The sequence below is a fragment of the Cygnus atratus genome, chromosome 8 (assembly GCF_013377495.2).
Source record: "Cygnus atratus isolate AKBS03 ecotype Queensland, Australia chromosome 8, CAtr_DNAZoo_HiC_assembly, whole genome shotgun sequence".
NCBI lineage: Eukaryota > Metazoa > Chordata > Aves > Anseriformes > Anatidae > Cygnus > Cygnus atratus.
Window position 1 is genome coordinate 5,856,302 of NC_066369.1, and position 22,496 is coordinate 5,878,797.

The 22,496-nt window shown below is 35.7% G+C and overlaps 1 protein-coding gene across 4 annotated transcripts in view; it reads right to left on the reverse strand.

The window, feature by feature from the left end:
* Positions 1-22,496, reverse strand: part of CAMSAP2 (calmodulin regulated spectrin associated protein family member 2) — an 85,018-nt gene that overhangs the window by 32,651 nt on the left and 29,871 nt on the right. For 2 of the 4 annotated variants that reach the window (XM_050712237.1, XM_050712236.1), the window contains exons 3-5: positions 10,412-10,573; positions 9,670-9,753; positions 4,041-4,073 (exon numbers count right to left, since the gene is read on the reverse strand). In XM_050712237.1, coding sequence (XP_050568194.1) covers positions 4,041-4,073; positions 9,670-9,753; positions 10,412-10,573 — 279 coding nt within the window. The remainder of the gene's footprint in view (positions 1-4,040; positions 4,074-9,669; positions 9,754-10,411; positions 10,574-22,496) is intronic. The other 2 variants (XM_035537584.2, XM_035537583.2) reach the window with 1 other exon arrangement.

The window sequence follows — 22,496 nt, forward strand, 5'->3', positions numbered from 1 at the left end:
TCATTTTGAATGACATAAATAACATCTAAGAGGAAAGGTGCCTACATGCTAAAATTGAGGCTTTCCTTCAAAACTACCAAATTTTGATGATCCCTGTATAGCATGCTAAATTAAATATCACACAACTTATTTAACATCCAACACATCACTATACAATCAGAAATTCTCTGTATGTAAACACAAGACAGACCCTTAGCTGCTGTAACTTCAGTTTACTGCCGACTCAAATGACTATGAAATTAAAACACCTAAGAATCTTTCCCAAAATCTCAATCATATACCTGACTTAATGGCAAATTGAGTAACAAGGAAATCTGCATTTGTTAAACTACATTTTTATTATTAGTAAGTGTCACTCTAAGCAGTTGTAAACACAGAGAGACGTTAATGGTCAAGTGTGACGACCAGGCAGTGGTCTAGGTATAAAAAGGAAACAATTTTAAAAATAACTCAGTATATAAAGAGATCAGTAGCTCAGAATACTAAGAGAGCATTTACCTGAAGTGAATACATTTTTATGGTTTTCTTTTTTGGGCATGAGGGGGCAAAGGGCTTAGGGCTAACTTGAAAAAAGTTATTTATCATTCTTAATTTTGTTTCATGACTTCAAAACAAATGGAGGCAGAAGATTTTAATGTGTTAATATTTAGTTAGACTTTTTTACAATGGTACTGAAGGATTACTTTTCCATTCATACCACAGAACTACTTATGATGCCAAGAACGTTTCAGAGTAAATTTCACACTACTTTCATTCAAATACATTAAACTGGCAGTTGCACTGTGGGGATTCTGAGAAGTCTTAGTGGATGTAATTCTTCCTTGCAAAGCTGAAGCTGAAAGTTCCTATCTCCTACCCTCGACCTTTTAGTCGTGCTGGAGCAGTTACTGACGGGGCTGTGTGGTAAGAGTTGTAAACTCTTAGATGTAAAACATCTCTTCTCTTTTGCTTCTGCAGCAACTGAGTGGGGCAGGGCTGGAGGTTTTATGGGTGGAGTGGGAACTGTTTTAACTAGCTGTACTGGAAAGAAAAAAAAAAAAAAAAAAGAAAGCAACCCAGGGAACCACAGACTAACTAACCCTGAAGGCTATACTTACTGTCACTGGATTTCTGTGGAGGATCACATGGGATTATTTGTAGTGTATGTCAATGTCCTCTAACTGACCCAAGAAGCACAAATCTAGCCTGGAAATAGCAGACATCAGTTCTAGGAAAACAAAGGGCTTGTATTTGGCCCTGAGAACTATCACTTTAACCAATTAATATTTAAAATAAACCGGAGTTAGTCTTTATTTCATACTTGAAATGGACTGGTATTTTTGTCACGTATTTTGCATGCTATGGTAAAGATTCACTAACGCCAAACAAAACCATGTTAGTGTTTCATGCATTATTAATACTGTTTTTCTCATGTTAGTAATACTTCCTACTATTTCTAATGAAATAGGCCAATTTTGCTTGCACGGAAAGGTTCTTCTTTTTCATTCTTTGGAAATACACTGACCTGCTGCTATGAAAACCCTCTAAGTTTCAAATACCATGTTAATATGTCCCTGTACTCCCCACCCCCTGATGACTGGAATTAAGTGCTTTACATATTATTACTTAATTATGAAATAATGACCAAAAATATGGGATACAGATAGACTCTAACATTATGGCCCACCTAGTCCTGTATATTTTATATATTCTTCTAGTACCTTTTTAATGGAATATTTGAAAATGTTTTTAAATTGATAATACAATCACCTTGTGCAGTAAATTCTGTCAAAGTCTGTCATTTTAATGATGCCTCAAACAGCCTTATGAACACTGCCTACAAATTCTGGAAACTGTGTCAAATCATTAAATTGGACCTAGAAAGAGGACTTAATTCATTGTAGAGAGTAGGCCAAGCACATTACTTCAGGAAAAAGAAACTAATAGAACCTGATATACTAGGTTCATTAAGGTATAATAGGCATCATGTTTCAATTTGGTCGAAAAGATAAAAGAAATTATACTGAAAAATAAAAGACACTGGTAATTGCACTGCATTTTTAATAAACTTCCATTTCAAGAAAGTCTTCTAATCAGTTGCAATGTTTGCTAATAAATATGGATGCAATAATGCAAGACACAAACCTCTGCATTTATTATAATCTTATAGTGCTCTTTTAAATAAAAACGCTCACACGGGCATCTTATTCCTGAGATTCTACAGAAACCAGCCTGAATTAGCATCTTTGAGCTTATTCCACTGAACAAATCTAAGTATAGTTGAGACAGTGCCATATAAACAAGGTCAGCTAAAAATGAACTGAAAGCACATCAGCTACCCTGTCAGAAGTGCTCGTGTATTCTGAGGTTATTAATAACGAACACTCTGATCCATTTACCATAATAGTAGGTAACATATTATAAATTTACTCCTCAGACTATCTTTTCAGCTGCCTATATGCTCTGGTCTATCTCACCGTAGACCATTTGCACTATGTAAAGAGAGGAGATGAGAAGAATGGTTGAACTGTTAGCACATCTGAACCACTGCCTTCCTACTATACTGTCAGTAGGCACCAGGGTTTCTGCTGTATCCCTTCTAAACTAACAAGGTCAAAGTATATTAAATACCTCTACCACAAGTTGTTTACAGACAACTGGCAGGCAAATTTAGGTTATAGTTTTCAGTAGAATATTTTATATTTGAATACAAATTCTGTGCAATGAAAGAATGATTAGTAAACTAAGACTGTAGGCAAAAATAGAACAAAAACATTCTGAGATTGCGCTGAAGTAGCCCCTTTGTTGTATGAATGGAACAAAAACCAAAAATGTGCTTAATTTCTGTAGTGTAAGTGAAGGCCACGGGCAGTTGATTTATTTTAATTTTTTGTATTATACCCTCCACTTAATTGTGGTATCTTAATTCCAAAACAAAATTCAAGTTCTATACTGCGAAGAGCAGAGTCTTTGTGCGCGTAAATGTCACAATTGTAATACATAGCATTATAGAGAAATTGCATGAATAGCATCGACAGTTATGAGCTTAGAATACTGATTAGTCTACTGAAAAGAGTACTATTTTATTTTTTTAAATCCAGATACCAGGTAATTTCTGTTGCTGTCTACACGCAACTGTCTTGTTACTTTTTAAATTCTCCTTGCAATGTATGAACAATCTTTTACTAGTTAGGACAACAAAGACTTGAGGTATTGCTAGGTCAGTTATTTGGTAATCCTTATATCAAAGATGGATCGGGATCAGTTCATTGGAATTCAGACCAGAAATATGCAATTCTGCGTATACCTAAACAGCTGACTATTTTGTTCCCAGCCAAACCATGGGTGTGTGTCCATGATAAGATATTATACATATTGCAAAACCTGTTGTAGAATAAATAATACCCCCTTGCATTTGATGAAAAGTAATGAAAATCCCAAGCAAACAACAGAGAGAAAACAAATATTAACTTTATATTAAAACTTTAATATTATTACAGACCTGAACAGTTACTTTTTTAATGAAATTATTGTCTAACTAGCAGTGGATTGTTTTGGGTTACTTTCTTTGGGGACAGACCTACCTGAAATCAGCTGAAAAGTTAGGGAATTCTAGAAAAATGCTGTAATGATTGAATATTGTTAAAATAAAACAAAATTTGAGATTCTGTATAGTATTAACGATCAAAGATATTTTCTGCAAGGCTCTTTTTAAAATGGTCAATACCAAATAGCTTATCTTTACTGGAACTTCATGGGAAAGTGTTTTGCAAAAAAAAAAAAAGACATGAATTAGTAAGAGGTAGTACCATCTTATACAAAACCATAGGGAACTCGACTGCTTAAAAAGTAATTCCTTATCCAGTAACATATCTTACATATATTTTGCACAGATTACCTTGCAGAACAGGGTTTTGTATTATGCACACCTTTGCAGAGCAATCTCTTATAAAATTATCTTGTAGAGATAAATGAAATGAATAACTAGACCAGCATGACATGGACAAAGCCATTCCCAAAATAAGCTAGTTGATCAAAGTGAAGCAGTTGGGCAAACTTACAGGAACCAGTTTCCAAAACCATTTGGTAGGAGACTTCAGAGGAAGCAGTAGGAAAAAAAGAATAAAAGCAGAAAGCAAAGGAAAAAAAAAAAAGGAACAATTTATCAGATTTCATAAATTACTTTTACAAAGCAATTTTCTTTAACATTCTCAGTTTTGTAAAACATTGAGTTGTAATTTAATGGTAAACATTAGTGCACTCCAACCTTTGTGTATTGAGCTCATTAGCAGAAATAATACTGGAGAAATAAGTATCTGCAATCTTTGTAGATCAACATTATAATTTTCCCACATGAACAGATAAGATTGTTATATCAATGGAGTTTTATTAAGCACTTTCACACATCTAATTATACCCTGAATATGCAATCTGACTAAAGAATTCATTTGAGACTTGAAGCCATGATATCACAAGTATCAAAATGAACTCCAACAGCATATATGGGGAAGCAGGGAAGCTAAAGCAATGAAAAAAAGGTATAAACACACTGTAGTACATTACAACCAATTGCAGTGAAGTTTGCATTAGTTACTTCAAAGCCAAACAGTTGTTCATAACGTTTAAGAGTATTTTTAAACAGTCATATAAGTTTTCATAACAACAAGAGGTGCAGGCAGTTATAGTTTTGCAATGACAAATCACATTAGCATCAGCTGCATGATGTGCAATGATCTGGAATGTAGATGGAATTTTGGCTACTAGCACAGAAGTGGTCACAACTGGTATATACAATTCTAAACTGATACGCCATCAAAAAGTACAAATTATAAAGAAAGTTTTACAGATATTAAATTTGACCTAAAAGCTTAAGATGAAGCATACCGAAGTTTGTGGATTTTTCTGTTAACTATACAGACTAGCCTAGAGTAATACTTCTACTGCCCAGGAAAAAAAGAGAACATGTACCAATATTAAAAATACGCACAGAAACCCACTCTATGTTATTGCAGTGTAGGAATCAAAAATATTTTTATTTACAGAGAAATTATTCCCTGGAAATAGTGAAAAAGTAGTTTTAAAACTCCAACTGCTACAGAACCTTGCTATTTTATGTAGTTGTCAGAATACTGCACTTCATAAAAAAAAACTTTAACTGTAGTGATAAAAAAGATTTTATATAAAAAATTATTGTATAGGAAATGTGCACGTTCCTAACATGAGTATTCTCAGCATTCTTCTCCTCTATTACATTCAGCTGTCACAGTGGAGAACCCCAGGGCCACTTAGAAGAAATGAACCAAGGGATGCATGTTAATGTATGGATCTAGATATTCCAATCACACCCAAGTATTCACTTTCTATAGGGTTCAGTTTCTCTTCGACAAACTGAAATCTAGACAATTGATGGAAAAGTATTTAAATTTTTAAAAAAATCTATTTTAACTGCAATCGGGAAGTAAAACAAAGCAAGGTTTTAGGTAAATGGACTAAAATCAGATCTGTTCTGCCTATCATTTTACTTAATATTGATATGAATGATATTACTTGATTTAGAAAGGCCAAGCATAGTTCGGACTTCCCACTATTGGACCAGTCTGCACTCAAAAGGTCTACCAACATCTATTCAATGATAGGCTGGAAAAAAAAATATAGTTTTAAAATTTTTAAATTTTAAATTATTTATTTATTTATTTGAAAAAAGCACACAGCTGTTTCAATTCCAGAGATTAGTTCTCCATAAAGGTACAAACTGAACTAAAACCTAGCAATCTGATACACGTTTATCTATTTAGCTGAAATTATGGTTAAGATGATGAATATGTTTCAAGAGGCTGAAAGACTGAATATTATCAATTTTTAATTTGGAGACACTACAAGATGTATAAACATGTACTTTGTAAAGGTATTTAAGAGGACAAAGAAAAGCTGAAATCTCTTGGGCAACACAATGTGAATTCAATGGCTGTTGAACTAGCCCTTTGTATCAACTTATTATACTGGAAATTATTAAAAATTAGTCAGTCACTAAAAAAAATCTGAAAAGATAGAACTGACTGACCTCTCCCAATACACACACACATATATATATATATTTAAATAAGGCAAAAATAAAAACAGTCCCTTTTGTGAAGACCTACCGTCTTATAGGAATATTGCTGTTGTTTACTATTAAAAGAAGTTTTAAACATGATTCATGCTTAAAACATGATTTAAAAAGGGCAGTCATGCCCTTCATCAAGTACTTGTTTCTGGTCTCTTTCTTGCACCACAGTTAGTATTCATGCAGCTGTGCATTAACCAGATCAGGAGGCTGATCTTGCTGCAAACTCTTCTTGACAAGTTAGCTTTTACTAGCAGTGTGGATTTATGACACATTAAATTGTTTGTGAAACTATGGTGTTAGAGTTTTACCTTCACGCAAAAAGTTGCATTGTTTAAACTAATTAAAAAAATGTTTGAAGAATTCAGGTCTTGGATTGAATACACTTAAATTTGTTTTTCACATGGGATTTGCACTGATTTGGCTCAAAACTGGTAAGTAAGACTGACTCAGTCTCTAACACAAAAGCAGAGACAAATAGAAGTTTTTTTTGAGAAAGCTTTGATTACACTGAAAATTAGTTTAACCAGTGCAACTGTATATTCACTACATATTATTCAATGGAAGCCTGAAAACCAAAGCTACTACAAAACTTGAAATCCTAATTCTGAAAGAAGATGCAGAGACTCTACCAGAAAAAGATGAGATTACCACAACCACCGGCAGATCAAGATCCGCAGAGGACTACCTGGAGCTAAAAATCATACATACTCCTTCCTCTCTTATCTTCTACAGGAAGCTAGCAGCAGAAGAAAGTGAAGGAAAACAAAAGCAATCTCATAATCTGTTAACACTGTTTTTATCTACCAAGAAATAGTTAATAGGTATATCTTACCAGTTGTATTATTTATGTATATGACACTTTTTTTTATAAATATACAGTATATACTAGATACACTATTGATTGAGAAAAGGCTCACAGCAGATTTGCAAAAAGAAAAGGCATCATGGTCAATCTATTTTTACAACTGATAAATTTAGAAATTTATCACAGTAGAGATTAGAAAAGAAATCAGAAGGCTACTTATTAACTTTGTTTTAGCTTTCAGATACCTAAGTTTGTTGCTTCTCAGCCAGAAATTAAAACTAACGAAAAGTTTTCTCTAACCACTAGAACAACGTATTCTTCCCATGGTTATTTGGCCTTCTCTCTAAATCAGCAGATGAGACATTCTTCATTTCAATTTATCTTGGGTTCAAAACCTCACCACATTTTAGAAATGAATGCAATGGCAGCCGCCCCTTTATTTTAGCAAAAATAGGTGGAAATTTGGTAAATAATGTGAGATACAAAAAAATGGCTGAGATTTCCTAATAAATGAGCCATCAGTTGAACAGATCAGTGTTTCCCAAAGAAAACCTGGAATAAAATAATCTAAGTTGAAAACACTACCATCTACCTGCATGAAAAATGAAAAAGTTCAGTGATTCAAAATCCTTAAGTACTTTAAAATAGAGCTTACCGAATATTCCAGATGCTAGACTTATTTTCTAAAAGCAGATTCCACTTGTCATTGTATTCACTGAAACCTTATGGTACAAATGATATTTTGACTCATTTTCCCAAGAATTCCATCTTTTTTTTTTTTTTTTAACTGTTATCTACAAAAAACTCTTACTGGCAGATGAGACATCTACAAAAAACTCTTACTGGCAGATGAGACATCCAGGGGTAACCTGAGGTTTTACCTACACTAAGTCTTTTAGATAACAGGTACAATAATACAGATAATACAATCCCCTAATACAAACCCCTAGAAGGGAATGCTTCACATGACAATGTAATTTATGCTGCTGAATCTCACACCGAGTCAAACAACCTAAAATGCAACTGGGATAACACTTTCTAAAAATCAGTGTATAGAAGGCCTTAATTACAAATTTTTCCATGATATGGCAACTGTAGCATGATTTTGCTATTTTGGAAATACATTCATACATTGGCCAACAGAATAGGGCTCTGATTGTTTTAGATATTCACAATTCAGAAGAAAAACTCCACAAATACATGCACCATCTTTAGGCAAATTTTTTCTTCTATTGGGTTTATTTACGGGATAGAGTTATAGCCTATACATATCTTTCAACAGTTGAAAGAACAATGACATTATAAACTAAAGATTTAATCTTAATATTCTTAACAAAATGCAAACAGTAATAAGTGAAAATCAACACTGATTTATTTTTAACAAATACAGATAATTTGACGTCATTGCTTTGATAATGTTTTATTTCATATGCCACTCTTTGCCACAATAAGATTCTCATGTGCTTTGGATTTTAAAAATTATTCTAATCTTTCAAAAATGACCTAAACAATACATAAAACTTCCTACTATTATTTTCAAGGAAAAAAAATCACTAGAAGACAGAGGATCTAACTTCTTCCACATCCCCAGTTTGTTTTATTTAAACTTGAGAATTGAAATGAACTTGTCAAGCATATAGTATTCTCAAAACTTCTATGCCATTACTGAACACAGTAACACATGCATCAGGGTCCCACTACAATTGTAAAGAATACTGTTTTCTTTTGCTGAGTCACATACTTACTGATCAGCATTCATCATTCCTTATGTTTAAAAAGAAACCACAAGTGCAAGGACATTCATTGCATCCATGCTTTTTAAAGCTGGACTTCTAATCTAGCCAGGTAACCCCCAACTCCTTTGGAGAAGCACTAAAAGGGAGCTAGCTGCTCACAGAAAAACAAGACCAGGAAGGGAACTAGAATTACAGTCTTTAAGCAGATAGGAAATCTGTTCTGCTTTCAAGTGCAGGGATAATACCAATGGGTGATCTAACTAACTACCAATTCCCCAGTAATAATTATATCACAATAGGGTAAACAATCTCCTTCTGAAACAAGCAATTCTATGTATTTTGGAACCATATGCAAGCCTTCTACATTTCAAGGGGCATAATGCTATTTAATTAACTGAGCTCCACAAAAACAAAACAAAACAAAACAAACAAAAAAACACCTGTTAGGAAAGGGTATCAAACAATTTTTATCATTTATATAATAAAACTTGTAATCAACTGGTATCATGGATCACAGACATAGCAATGCTTCCCATGATGCCACATACAGATTTATCTCTTTTGAGATGCATCTAACTCACAAGGGTGAACACTGAAAAAAACATGAATAAAAATATGCTTTTCTTTTTCATCTTAGATCCAACTGCAGTTTGAATTCATTTGGAGAATATTCATTAACTTAATAAAATTCCTTAGGACTAACATAACTGATGTTTCCCTAATATCAAAGATTTATTTGTCAGAAAGGTCTACTGGGAATAGGAAGTGCAAATCTACTATTGTTACATTTGAAATAACCATTTCATGGAAATCATTAAACTAATAACAAAACAACTGAAAAGGAGATGAACCTCAATGATCCTTGTGGGTCCCTTCCAACACAAGACATTCTATGATTCTATGAGAACTAAAAGCTTTCTTTAACAAACAGTTAAAAGTTCAATGTCTGCAAATGTATGTCTGCCTATACATACCATATGCAAGTAGTTTTTGTTTACAGATAAATTTATTCTTGTTTAAAGCATTTTAACTCTTACACCTACCTTTTGACCTCCTGCAGATTCTGCACTGTGATGCTCTTTTAGTTTTTGCTCCTGTTCCATTATGTCTTTCAAATGTTCATTTACCTAGAGACAAAATAGCTTATTCAGTGGTCTAACAAACTGTAGAAATTTTAAGTTTTCTAAAGGTCTGTAAATCACCACCAAGTTAAATGAAAAGATTTAATACTTATTTCTGACTCTATAACCCTGAAGCATAACCAGCAAATGTCAATGTTTCAACTGCATTTTAGGTCACTTGCTGTTAGCTTTACATTGTACAAACTACCCTGTCCCTTATTATGCTTCATCACATTTGATTAAGAGTGTATTGCTGTCATTTGATTAGATTATGTGGTGAAGGTAGATCACTTTAAGCAAGATGCATTCAAATACAAACAGAACACCTTGCATGATAAATTACACAATATGAAGTCAACTCTTAACAGGGCCAACAAGAGACCCTCAACCAGCCATCACAGAATATCAACACGATAGTCAACGTGTCAATGTCATATGTAGTATTACTGTATTTTATTTGAACTTGCCATTCATCTTGTTCACATAACGCATTTAACTGATTTCTGCAAACTTTGCTTTTTGCTATCTTCACGCAGCAGATGAAGCAACAATCTGCATCAGATGCAGTTTTGATAGACCTATGTACATACATTTCCCTATCCATCTCTAATTGAATTATATGGGCTACAAAGAAAATCACAGCTTGCTTTTCCCGTATACATACCTTGTTTATCCAAAACATGACAGCATCCTCAATGTCATAAGGCAGATCTGTAGCTTGGAAGAAGGATGAATACTGCTGAGTGCATGCAATTACTTTCTCAACGCTGACCATCTCTACAGTGTATGCCATCATAAGAGTATCGATCATAGCCAAGTGAGCACTCTACAAAGAGAAGCAGGAATGCCTAATCACTTTCTTACTTATTGTTTGCAAACATAGCTAGACATAAACAAAGACCATAACTGTAAGCGCTACAAGTTTTCTGTTTTCCACTTTTTGAATCAAAGACAAATGACAGAAATATGCATAGTGGATTTGAGAAAGCAACACAAAGCATAGGAACATCGACTAAAAAGTTATTGCAAATTAAAATAACTTGTGTAGTAAAATCAACAAAAGTAATGAACTTGAAATTGAAAGAATAAGTATTTTTTATGATTCAAACATTAAATCACTTTGATGTTTTATCAGAGACAAATAGATCTTCTGAAGTTTTCACCCTAGTGAAAACAACCCCCCTGCCTGATCGATGTTATTTGTACTGGAAATAAAAGCTGAGACTCGCTGGAAAACAACCATAAGTGAAAAAAAAATGACATAAAACATTAATTTTTCTTCTGGCAAACTAATTATCTTATACAAAATCCTTTACTCTGAGGGTGGTGAGGCACTGGCACAGGCTGCCCAGAGGAGCTGTGGATGCCCCATCCCTGGAGGTGTTCAAGGCCAGGTTGGACGGGGCTGTGAGCAACCTGGTCTGGTGGGAGGTGTCCCTGCCCATGGCAGGGGGGTTGGAACTGGGTGATCTTTAAGGTCCCTTCCAACCCAAACCATTCTATTATTCTATGCAGATATAGCTATATATGCACAACTTGATTTATGATAGGCATATGCTTATAAATAAAATATATCTTCTGTTAACAGACATGTTTTTCCTGATATTGTTATGTATTGAAAGACAATGGTTATTTCACATTTTCTAATAATTAAAAAAAACAACAACAAAAAAAAAAAACAACCAGGATTTTCATTAGATTCTTATGACTACAGAAGTGATGTCAATTTGTATATGCACTGTCTTCTGAAACACGTGTTTCTGTTTCATGATTAGAGAACAGCAACAGCTTTCTAAGTATTAAGGAACATTTCTCCTGAACCAGAACGATTTCCAAAGACGCTATTTTTGAAAACATTGCCTTTAAACACATCTCACATTGCAAACAAAGACCCCAAACACTTGTTAACACCATCACTTCAGTTCAATTCTGTAGGAAAATATTCATATAAATATTTCACAAGGTAGCTTTTACAGCCATGGCAACAGCAATGAATGACACGAGTCACGCAGCAATACACTATAATTATCACAGCTGAGGCTGTACACACACACTGTTTATTCCAAAATTCTGAGTGGGGAAAAAGATGAACAGATTCAGATTTCATGCTGTCCTTAGCGTTTGTATTACTAAAGAAAGTGATGATGCTGGCCTCAGGAGCAGACAGCAGCACACACCATTTTTTACGCAGTTAAGCTGCTTTGTTTGACAAAAAAAAGGGCAGACTATACTTACTGTATACATTAACTAGAGATGTTCACAGAACTGTTCCTGATAGGCAACCTTCCTGGCACCAGCTTAGGCTCTGCACACCCTGGATGTGCCCCGTGAGCCCTTCTGCCTGCTGCAGACTCTATCCACGCTGCTAGCACAGGCAGCACGGCCGGGCCGGTAACCAGCATCACTCAGTGCTTCTTCGTCCCCCCAGAAGACGTCAGTGCCCATCTCTTGCACAGAGAAGGCTCATTCCAGCCCACACATCCTTTCTCTTCGGCCGCCTGCCATCCTCCCCCAGTAACTTGGGTGCCTGCCTGAAAAGACGCAGGGAGCAGACTCCTCAAGGACAAAGCTGGGCACTCCTCACATTACTGAACAAGAAGTCAGTTCACAGAAATGGCTGTTCCCCTTGTTCCATGGTGGGTTTAGGAGCTGAAAAAGACCTGCCTCAGCCCCCTGTGTGCAGACACACTGACTTAAGGCATTACAGCTCCTTGGTTAAAGACCCTATGTGGCTCACCTCAGAGCAGAACAGGTGAGAACTCAGGTAAGAGTTGTTCACTTGGATGTATGCTGGCTTAAGTTTCTTCACCTTAAAAGAAGACTGCTGACTGGTTCAGAGCCTAAGCTAGCTTCACGGACATGCTTATCAGAAGACATCCCTGGCGATGAAGGGATGCAAAGGCAGGCTATGACAGGAATCTTTTGGGATGGGGAGGAAGCAAGTGCAGCAGATGAGGCCTAAGAAGCTCCAAGTGCCAAGGAAGCCAGAAGCCAGACTCACTTCCATGCTGGACGTAAAATCTGGCTCTACCCAGGCGGGCTTCCAGGAAGCTCTCTACTCTTTCCCTTGGAGCCCTGGTAGAAACTAGCAGGTGTGCAACACAGGTGACTGGAAAACTACACCCTAGCGTGCGACATAACTGCTCGTCACAGTGTGTTCATACACAGGCTGACACTCCAAAGCTGGGGGAAGGCCAAAGGCCTACACCTAAAAACGATCTGAGACACCGGGAGGGAAGTACAGTGCCTTCTCTGTGGCATTTTATCAAGAGATGGAAAAAATTCATTGAGCAGCTTGGTTCAGAGACTTCAGAATTAGGTTATGAAGCAACAGCTGAAAAATCACATTAAACGGCATGGTACTGCAGTGAAGTCTGCCCTCATTATAGAGGAAAAATACCTATACTTGTGCAAACAAATTGGTAAACAGATTATTCACATCTTAGAGTCAGTATCCATGGTATCCGTAAATACAGAAAATGGCTGAAAACATGATTTAAACAAAGTGAACTCATTACACTGTGCTACACAACTGAAATTTACAAATATGAAACTGAAGTTTTAGTCAGTTGCAAAAATGTTTTTATTTCTGGATATTTACTTTTATTGAAAATTGCCTTCTGTTCTTACTTTTGTATCCCATACCAACATTTGTGGCTGGATTTCATATAAGTTTTCCGATTTAAGCTGTGACTTTAAAAATAAACCCTTGCCTACATGTAAAACTCTCTTCACTCTACCACAGCATTCACACAAATTCCACTTAGTTCTGAAACCCACAACTTAAAATGCAGTCCATTTCTTCTACTCAAACATCGACACATTCATGTGTTTAATACACGCATACAACATTGCCCAATCTATGTTTGATGCACATGTTGTTGAGTGACTGTTTGGAGAGAAAAACAATAGAGCAAACCACTGCTATCACTCTGAAACTTTATTCACTACTTGTTTGCTGCCTACCAATATGCTCAATACGTTATAAATGCATTGAGAAAATTAAATTAATGACAACAAGCTAGCTGAGTCACCTATTTTCAATGTTTCTAGCAAATTATTAATGAACTGCAAACTACTTAAGCAAACAGAGAGAGGAATGAAAAGGATGACCTTAGACAGTCTGTACTATCAAAACAAGGTTTAATCAACTTTCACACACACCAATGGGATCCATGTCACAACACTATTTTCCTTATAGTTCAGATAGGACACTCAAAAGGTCATTTTTATAGAACATCAAAAATAAGAACTTTAGTCAATTTGCACCTATGATCCTGAGAAACAATCCACAAATTTACTGATTTTTGCCAGCTGAAAAAACAAATTTTATTTAACAGACTGTTACTGTACTAATTAAAATATTAAACGTTATCAAATATGAATTTTCTCCCCAGAAAATTGCAAGCAACCAAATAACAAATAAGATAACTTACACCTAAAATTTTTATTTTTATTTTTTTTTAAATTAATTTCACACACAGTTCCACTGTTTTTTTCCCCACTTATCCTGGAGAAAGTCAGGCAAGCTGCATTCTTTTACACCTTTTGATTCATTATGCTAAACAAGAAAGACTAAATTAAAAACTGCACTAAAAAAAGTAGTATCCTACTGTTCCAAACACAGGGTTTATCAGTGTAACTGCTGAAGTTGTGAAAAAAATAAATTTGAAGTTATTGTAGAAATCAAGTTCCATTTTTTGTGCATCTCACTGAGCAGTGTATTTTAGGTAGAGTTAATAAAGCAAAAGGGAGAAGTCACTTTTACTAGTAAGGTCCACAACATGACTGAACCTTATTATAAGGAAGCGATCTTTTATACCCGAAGAGAAACACCGATACCATTCTCAGCTGGGCAGAAACTTGGATCATCTGCTCAGCAACGTCTTCTTTCTCTTCAGAAGCTGTAATACAACATCTGAGGGAACTCCCAGGAGCTGCTGCTGACTGGTACCAAGATGGTACTCTAAATACTGCCATTTCCTCCAACACATCAGCATTCTAACACGCAGAATTAAAAACCAGGCAGGATATCGCACTGTCATATCCCTCCCACATCCAGAACTGCAGCAAAGCATATTTCAATAAATAGGCATGATTTTGAAAAAAAAAAACATCACATTTTTTAGAGAAATAAATAAAAAACTTTATTTTATATTAACAATTATAGACTGATTTACAAAAACATTTATCTTTTTAATTTTTTTCTTCTAGATATTTCTATAATACATCAGCAGTGAACAACAAAGGATGTAATGCACTTACCACAGCAGAACTCTGTTATGCTGAGATTTGGTCTAAGCCAAATTTTAAAAAAGTAATCTTTTCATTCCTTGATCGTATCACTACAATGGTGCAAAGTACTAAGATTTTATATGGCACAGTATGAATTATTAAAAAAATACAAAATGCTATATTCTTAGAGATACTTTATTTTTAAGACAAACGTGGTTTTGTCTTTCTCAGCTACACCCTGCACAGAATGTAAGAGTTTTAACTCAATAATCTCATATAATTACTGGTTCCTTTCTGCTTCTTTAATGTAGGTTCCACAGCTTTATTTTCTGCTACTGAATAGTTCAGTAAGAGGCTTAGTGAACTGTAGAATTATTATTCTGAAGCATCACTGCTAATGCTTTCTCTGTCTGCCTCATCTTTGGTTACAGAGCTTGCTCCATCTCCCTTGAAGAACTGCCAACAACTTCACAGAAAAACATACTGTGGAAAAGGTGTACATGATACCTTACACACACGGATACTTATGGATAGATACTGCATATTATAGACATCTCTGATATTATTACATGCTACTGAGGACAGTTATCATATTCCATTAAAGGATCCAAGTCAGGAGGTCTCTTTTGTCCTGACCCTCTAGGAAAATCATAGATAAAACCATTTCCCAGTTTGGTATTTGAGGCAAGGGACAGAAAAAAATAAAGAAAAAAAGAAGGATATATTTGTTATCCTCACGCTTAAAACACACACACACACACAAACAAAAACCCCAACTCTTTCCTTGATTTTTTTATTAAAAAAAAAAAAAGTCCCCTAGTCTCACTATGCTTTGATAGACAATCTTTGACAGGATATGGCTTTTGTAAACAGAAATACATATTTACGTTCTTATGGAAGGAAGCTCATTGTGGTTCAAGAATTTTTTGACAATAATTTTGTGAAGGAATTTGGTCACATTTAGGAAAAAAGTCTTTACACTGTAGTTCTCACTTGCACAATAAAAATACATTTCTAGTTAAACTCTCTAAAGATTTTGCCCAAGCTGGACTAGGCACTTGAACAGAAAACAGAAAAGATCAGATCACTACAATTAACTGAGATAATGTATTATCACTTTTGTATGAATAGCTATACTTGTAGCCAACTGTGCTTACCTGTTGAAAAAAGGTTTTGGATTCATGTATTTCTCAAAATACAGAAAACAAAACGAAACAACCAAGTTTGGGTCACGACGTTCACATGCAGCATTCATACCACTGGAGACAGCTACTTCAGTGAACAAAAACATACAGAGTAAACTCCATGGGCTTGATGAAACTCAGCCTGAAGATATTACATACAAGCACTAAAACTACAAATATGTTAAATGTTTAGTGCATTCTTAAAAATATCTGATCTGTTAATGCTAGCTCTAAGTAACAGTTCCTAAAATAAAATGTCAAATGTTCTGCCAGTATATGCCAGTTCTTGAATTAATGTTGAATTTGCCGTCATGATTACTACTAGTGCAGGTTATTTGCTAGTTAATACAGAACAAAGATAACTGGAAAGAAACAAAATAAGCAAGAATACAATAGCCAAGAGATCATCCCCATAGAAAACACCACTGAATTTATAATTGCTAAGGATCATATAGGCTAACCACTATAAGGCACGTACTTGAGGAGAAAAGAGAATTAAGAATACCGGGTGGCTGATACACAGTAAATAACCGACAGGAACAGCAAGTGAATAGAGGATTAAATTTACAGGATAACAGCAGCAAAAGGTGTGCTAAGACCACAGTGGTGATCTCCTCAAGCATGACATTAACCCACATTTCTGAATTCTGCTTAGGTTCTATGAACTCTATGGTTTGAGGTAGCTTTAACCTCCAAGCACCCTTTCCCCAAAGACCTAGGTAATCCAAGTCTTAAAAGAATCTACTAGAATAATGAGAGGATATTCCAATTCTTGTTTAGGAATGGAAAAGGGCTGAACTGCAGCTCATGGAAAGCCCAGGCCAAGGCTTGATACTGCAGGAGGTGAGGAAGGAATTTATGAGTGGAGACAATGGGCAATAACCTTACTACAAACTTCAAGGTTATTGCTTTAGTTATCGTGTATTTATTATGTATTAAAATGGAGACAATTCAGATACTATAGAGGGAATGTGTTTCAATGACCGATCAACAAAATGGAACAGTCAGAGGAATTCAGTCCTGCCATTTGTCACAATTTTTGGACTTAATTCTTCACTTGCCTCACACAATACTTATGCCTAGCACAATTCGAAAATAAGGCCAGTTGTCTAGTTATTCTTGTCCTGCAATGCAATGATCAAGTTGAATTACCTCACGGCATTTTCATGAGGAACAAGCACTTAGCTCCGATAAGACGCTTGTTCAGCAAGAACGGGCATTACTGAGTCATGCTAAACACATCGTAACAGGTTCTACAAGGTAGAGGGAATGCTTTTATTTTCAGTGTTTATTATAACCTTCTGCATTTGGTTAACTTTTTAAATTTGGTAATCAGTTACATAAGTGTATAAAAACTTCATGGTTTGATTCACTCTACGTATTTGTCATGGGCAATAATTCATTTCTAAAAATAGCTTTGTTAAGTATATAACCTTGCTGAGTTAAGCATTTTGGTAACAGTTCTCCTGCCTAAGGTTTCTTCATAATGCTAGTTAGGAAATTTAGTAACTTGATCTATTAACTCAATCCTAGTTAAATCCTTAACGGATTCCCAAATTCTTTTAGAATCACATCACCAAGTGGGACTTTGCCCCTGAACCCTTCCAGGTCTCCTCAGAGTGAAAAAAAAAAAACAAAATTCTTGCACAACAAGCACTGGAATCAAAAACTAGCAAATGAAGGTCATTCTATTATGTTTATCATTTTAGAGTTTCACACTACTTAAAAAAAATAAATTAAAAAAAATATTTATATATCCCCCCCCACACACTCCACCAAGAATTACTCCAGAAATTGGCACTTCAGTGTCTTCATATCAAGTGCACACTTTCCCAAAATAAAATATTTTCAGTCACATAGGCTAAACTAAAATGAGAAATTAATACAGGATAACTGATAGCAAGATGAGTTACACACATTTAGAGGAATAAACAGCACCAGCCTCAAATTTCCTGGAGTAATTTGCTTTTGCTGATAACTAAGGATTTTGCTAGATCGCACAGTCAAACCCTGTCCAGATAAACTAGAAACAAAAATAATGTAGAACAATTTTTGTTTTGTGCGTGCACAAACGTGCATTGTTTGCTTGTTCTTTTGCTCTAGGCATTTAAACCAAGAAGAAACAGTAATTATATAAAATACCATCTGAACTTTTTGTGTCACAACAATCTCCACTAATCTTTGCAGAATATAGGAGTTGGGAAAAAGAGAGACAGGGCTTTGGTTGCAAACCACGCATACCCATATACAAATGGGAAGTAGTTCCCCCTTCCTGACTCACTCATACCTGCATAGCAATGCCATTGAAAGCAGTGGTTTAACTTCTCCGGCAGCTCAGCTAAGCACATCCGGAGGCTGTTGTCATAGGTAGTAGTACCCTAGCCTGTTCATTGCAGAATGTGTGCTCAGGAGTACTGGAGAACTACCACTTCTGTGTGGAGATGCAGGAGCAGAGACAAGACAAGCCATGCTGCTACAGAATTTGGGGGATGAAGAGTTCAGGTTTGGGTGGTGTGCTATAAGTATAAGAAAGGGAGAGAAAGAAAAGAGGCTGAGATCCCAGAATGAAAGGATATGTAGGTCTGGGGTACTAATTTAAGGCAGTGACAGCAGAGGCCTGTCTTCTCCAGTGCACAATGAGCTGTGCTCCAAGTTCCACTGACAAAGCCATCCACCGTGCCCTGGAGTTTCTGAGACATTTTGAAACCTTGCAACCCAGACTTCTAGTTAATTTCCTTTCCATTAAACTATCAATAGCCATTTTTGAATGACAAATGAGAGTTGTGTTCCTCAGGTAAGTGATGCAGCTTGCTTTCTGACTGACGACACTTCTGTTTTGCCTTTTCTTTACTATGAAACTTGTTCTTTACTGTCACACCACTTAACATATCTCTTTCTACTGCCCTATGGCCTTGGGTTCTGACAAAGTGAGGTCTAATAATGAGCTCTTCTGCACAGAGTACTAATTAGCGTCATTTTTCTCTTTGCTCTCATTACTGTGATGAATATACGATACACTCGTTTGTTGAATTACTATGTTTGACACACACCAGAGATTGGAAGGTTGATTACTCATTGCAATTTAGGATGATTCTCAGTTTTACATAGAATGTAAGCAGTAGATCATTTTCTACAATTTGCTGGAGCAAAACTCAAGTAATATTTGAAAGAACACTTCAAGTCAATGAAAACCTGATGTTGGAAGTGACCTCTGGATTTCATTTAGAGCAACATCCTCAAGGCAGGTCCAGCAAGCTCAAGTTTCTCAGCGGCTTCTCCAGTCACATTCTTAATATCAACAAGGATGGAGAACCTACAATCTCTTTGGGCAACCACCTACCTAATGTCTTCCATCATGTCAAAGTTTGCCGGTTTCAATCTCAGTACAAAATCCCAGCTTCAGTGAAAGTATATGGCTAAATTAAACCCTACAGGAAGACTATGCAGCTCGTTTGGTTCAGTAAGAGAATACAAGTCTGAGCTCTCAATATCGCTATTTGATACAGGTAAATACAGAACACTTCCTTTCCTATAATAAAAGAGATCAAGTTAGAAGTGGTTCTCTCATTTCTCAAACCAAAAATGACTACAGTAGAACATTCAATGGAAATCTTCAACTAAAGTCCAGTGTTGTTGCTAAAACAAACAAACAAAACCCTTCAAAGTCATCCACAGCACAATCAAACACAAGTTACCATGCCGTTGTTGTCTTTTACAATATAAATCAACTATTCTTTTAATACAAGCATAAACAATACAGACTTCAGTTCAGCATAATTCAGCCTACCACATAAAATCTAAGGTTTTACCAGACAATATGAGAAGTGGGAAAACAAATAGGATGTTATCTTTCAAAAGAAGGAAACAAGCTTGAATTTGTGTGTGAAGAGCTATATAAAAGATTCCTACATTTTCATCTGACAAGGCTCCTTATAAATTCCATTCTGCCTTTTTTTTAAAAAAAAAAACACATATACCCTTACACGTGTTTTTCTAAATTTTCATTTACTAACGTTATGGTGACGTGGCTTCATCTGCACAGTGCTGGGACCAGCCTAGCAGGGTAAAATTTCAGCTACTATGTTCTACTCCCTTTCCTTAGGAAACATGCCTCATAGCTGAAAGTTGTGTGTGACTCTTGCTTAAATACTATACTGGAAATCAAGACTTAAGTAACTCAGTGAAGACATTTTAGGAAGAATTTTTGATTATAAACAGAGGCTTTATTTATTTATTTATTGTTTTTTTTTTTTTTCAGAAGTAATTTCATTTTTTTGAGGTGGCCATTCTTCTTGGTCCAAATATGTATTTTTACTGTTTGTTGGGCAAACGAACATCTTTAAGCAGATCTACATTAGATCTACATTAATCTAGGAAAATATCGGTTAAAGAATTCAAAACATTATGTCTGGTCATTCCAGCATGCTGTCTTTAAAAAGCGGAAAACTAGCTCCAATTTTTGTATGAAAACATATGAAACCTTCCTGCATTTGCATATGAACATTCCTTACTAATTCTTTATTAACCATAAAAAAGGCAGAGAAATACAGTCATCATATCCATTATTGTACTGGCAATTACATTAAGAATATGAATTATTTGTCCTTTTTCTGAAGGGTTAATAGCAACATCACATTTATTAACCATAACATAGCACGATAAGACATGAGAGGGAAATTGACCTTGTCACACATTTTCCTTTAAAATAACAGCTAAGGTCAAAAGAAATTTCCCAGTCTCCTACTTAAGTGAATTCTACCAGCAGCATTAAAGAAATTAAAACAGACACAGGAAATTACACTGATCATAAGAAACCTGTTTCCCTATGGCTGTTCTTGTCGTAAAGCCTCGTAGGTGACAAGCTGCTGACTAATAGCATTACTAAATCAGACAGCTGACCAACATTTTTTCATCTAGTGATTAAAGGATTGTGATAGACCAGCTGTAACAGTGGCTGCTAAGCATGGAAATGGTCCACAGCGATGCTATAACATAAGTTGGAAAGGTGCACAGCATTGCTTTGATAAATGTATTCAAAAGCCTTTCCACTTGTTTGGTTAATCCAGACTAAACACCAAGCTTCCTTATGACTGATCTTGAACATCTTCAAACAGGCTATGATACAGGCTTCTGTTGTCAAGAATCTCTTCGCTTTGAAGTTAATCTGGAATTTAAGGCATGTCCTAGTAAGGTGATAGAATGTCTTTCTATCAGCTTTTCACAAAAATGGGAAGTTCACTGGAATAGTAACTGACACTTTTCCCTTTAGAAATTATTTTGGTGAAGGCATGGAAAATAATTATAATACCATCTTCCCTAAGCACATTCTCTTTCCAAGAAGCCTTTTTAAAAATCAAAAGGATAATTAGTTTGTGCCCCCCCCATAGAAAACACCAGAATGTTTTTTTTCCCCGAAGGTGAAGGGCACGACAGGAGCCCACTAAGAAATGCTGTGAGTACCTCTTAGTTAATTGGTAACCAAGATAAAAAAGATGCCTGGTCTCACGCTACACGGGTATCTGATTGTAAGCTACACTTTTTAAGACATGAAAATGAATTGGAAAAGTGTCTCCCCTCCACCTCCCTTTGGTAATGAAATAATTGCCAGTTCATGTGTCTATTTAAAGATTAAAACAATAAAACACACGATCATGTTCTCATTCCTCATTCCTTTTTGGTTTATAATGTTATTCCAGGAGGTGTTGAGTAATTAGTACTTCTCAAAATGGTAAAGTAAGCTGCTGCAATAACATTCACATTGGAGTAAACAACTATTTTCTTTGGCAAAATACCGCTCCTCCTTTTCTCCCCAACCAAGGCAAGCTGAGTAAGAGGCTGGGATGATAAATGAAACTAAACCAGACAAAACAGCTGAGGACAAGAACAGAATACAGAAACATGACAAATCTTAACTCCTACCCTTTTATTTGCAAAATATCACTTTTCAATGACTTAAGATGGCGATCACTGGAATGCATGTAGGCATTTGCTGCTCCTCCAACACCAGTGGTAAATACCAACGGCATTATTCGAAACCTCTGCTACAAGCACAAGAGATGTCAGTGCATGCTGCCCAGAAACCACACAGGCCCTTGGCATAATGACAAAGTCTTTGCTTCAGCAAAATGAATGATCCTGTGCTTCAGCAAAACAAATGATCCCCAATCTCAGCTATTAAATCACACTGTTAATCACAGAATCATAGAAAGGTTTGGGTTGGAAGGGACCTTATAGCCCAACCAGTTCCAACCCCCCTGCCATGGGCAGGGACACCTCCCACCAGACCAGGTTGCTCACAGCCCCATCCCAGCTGGCCTTGAACACCTCCAG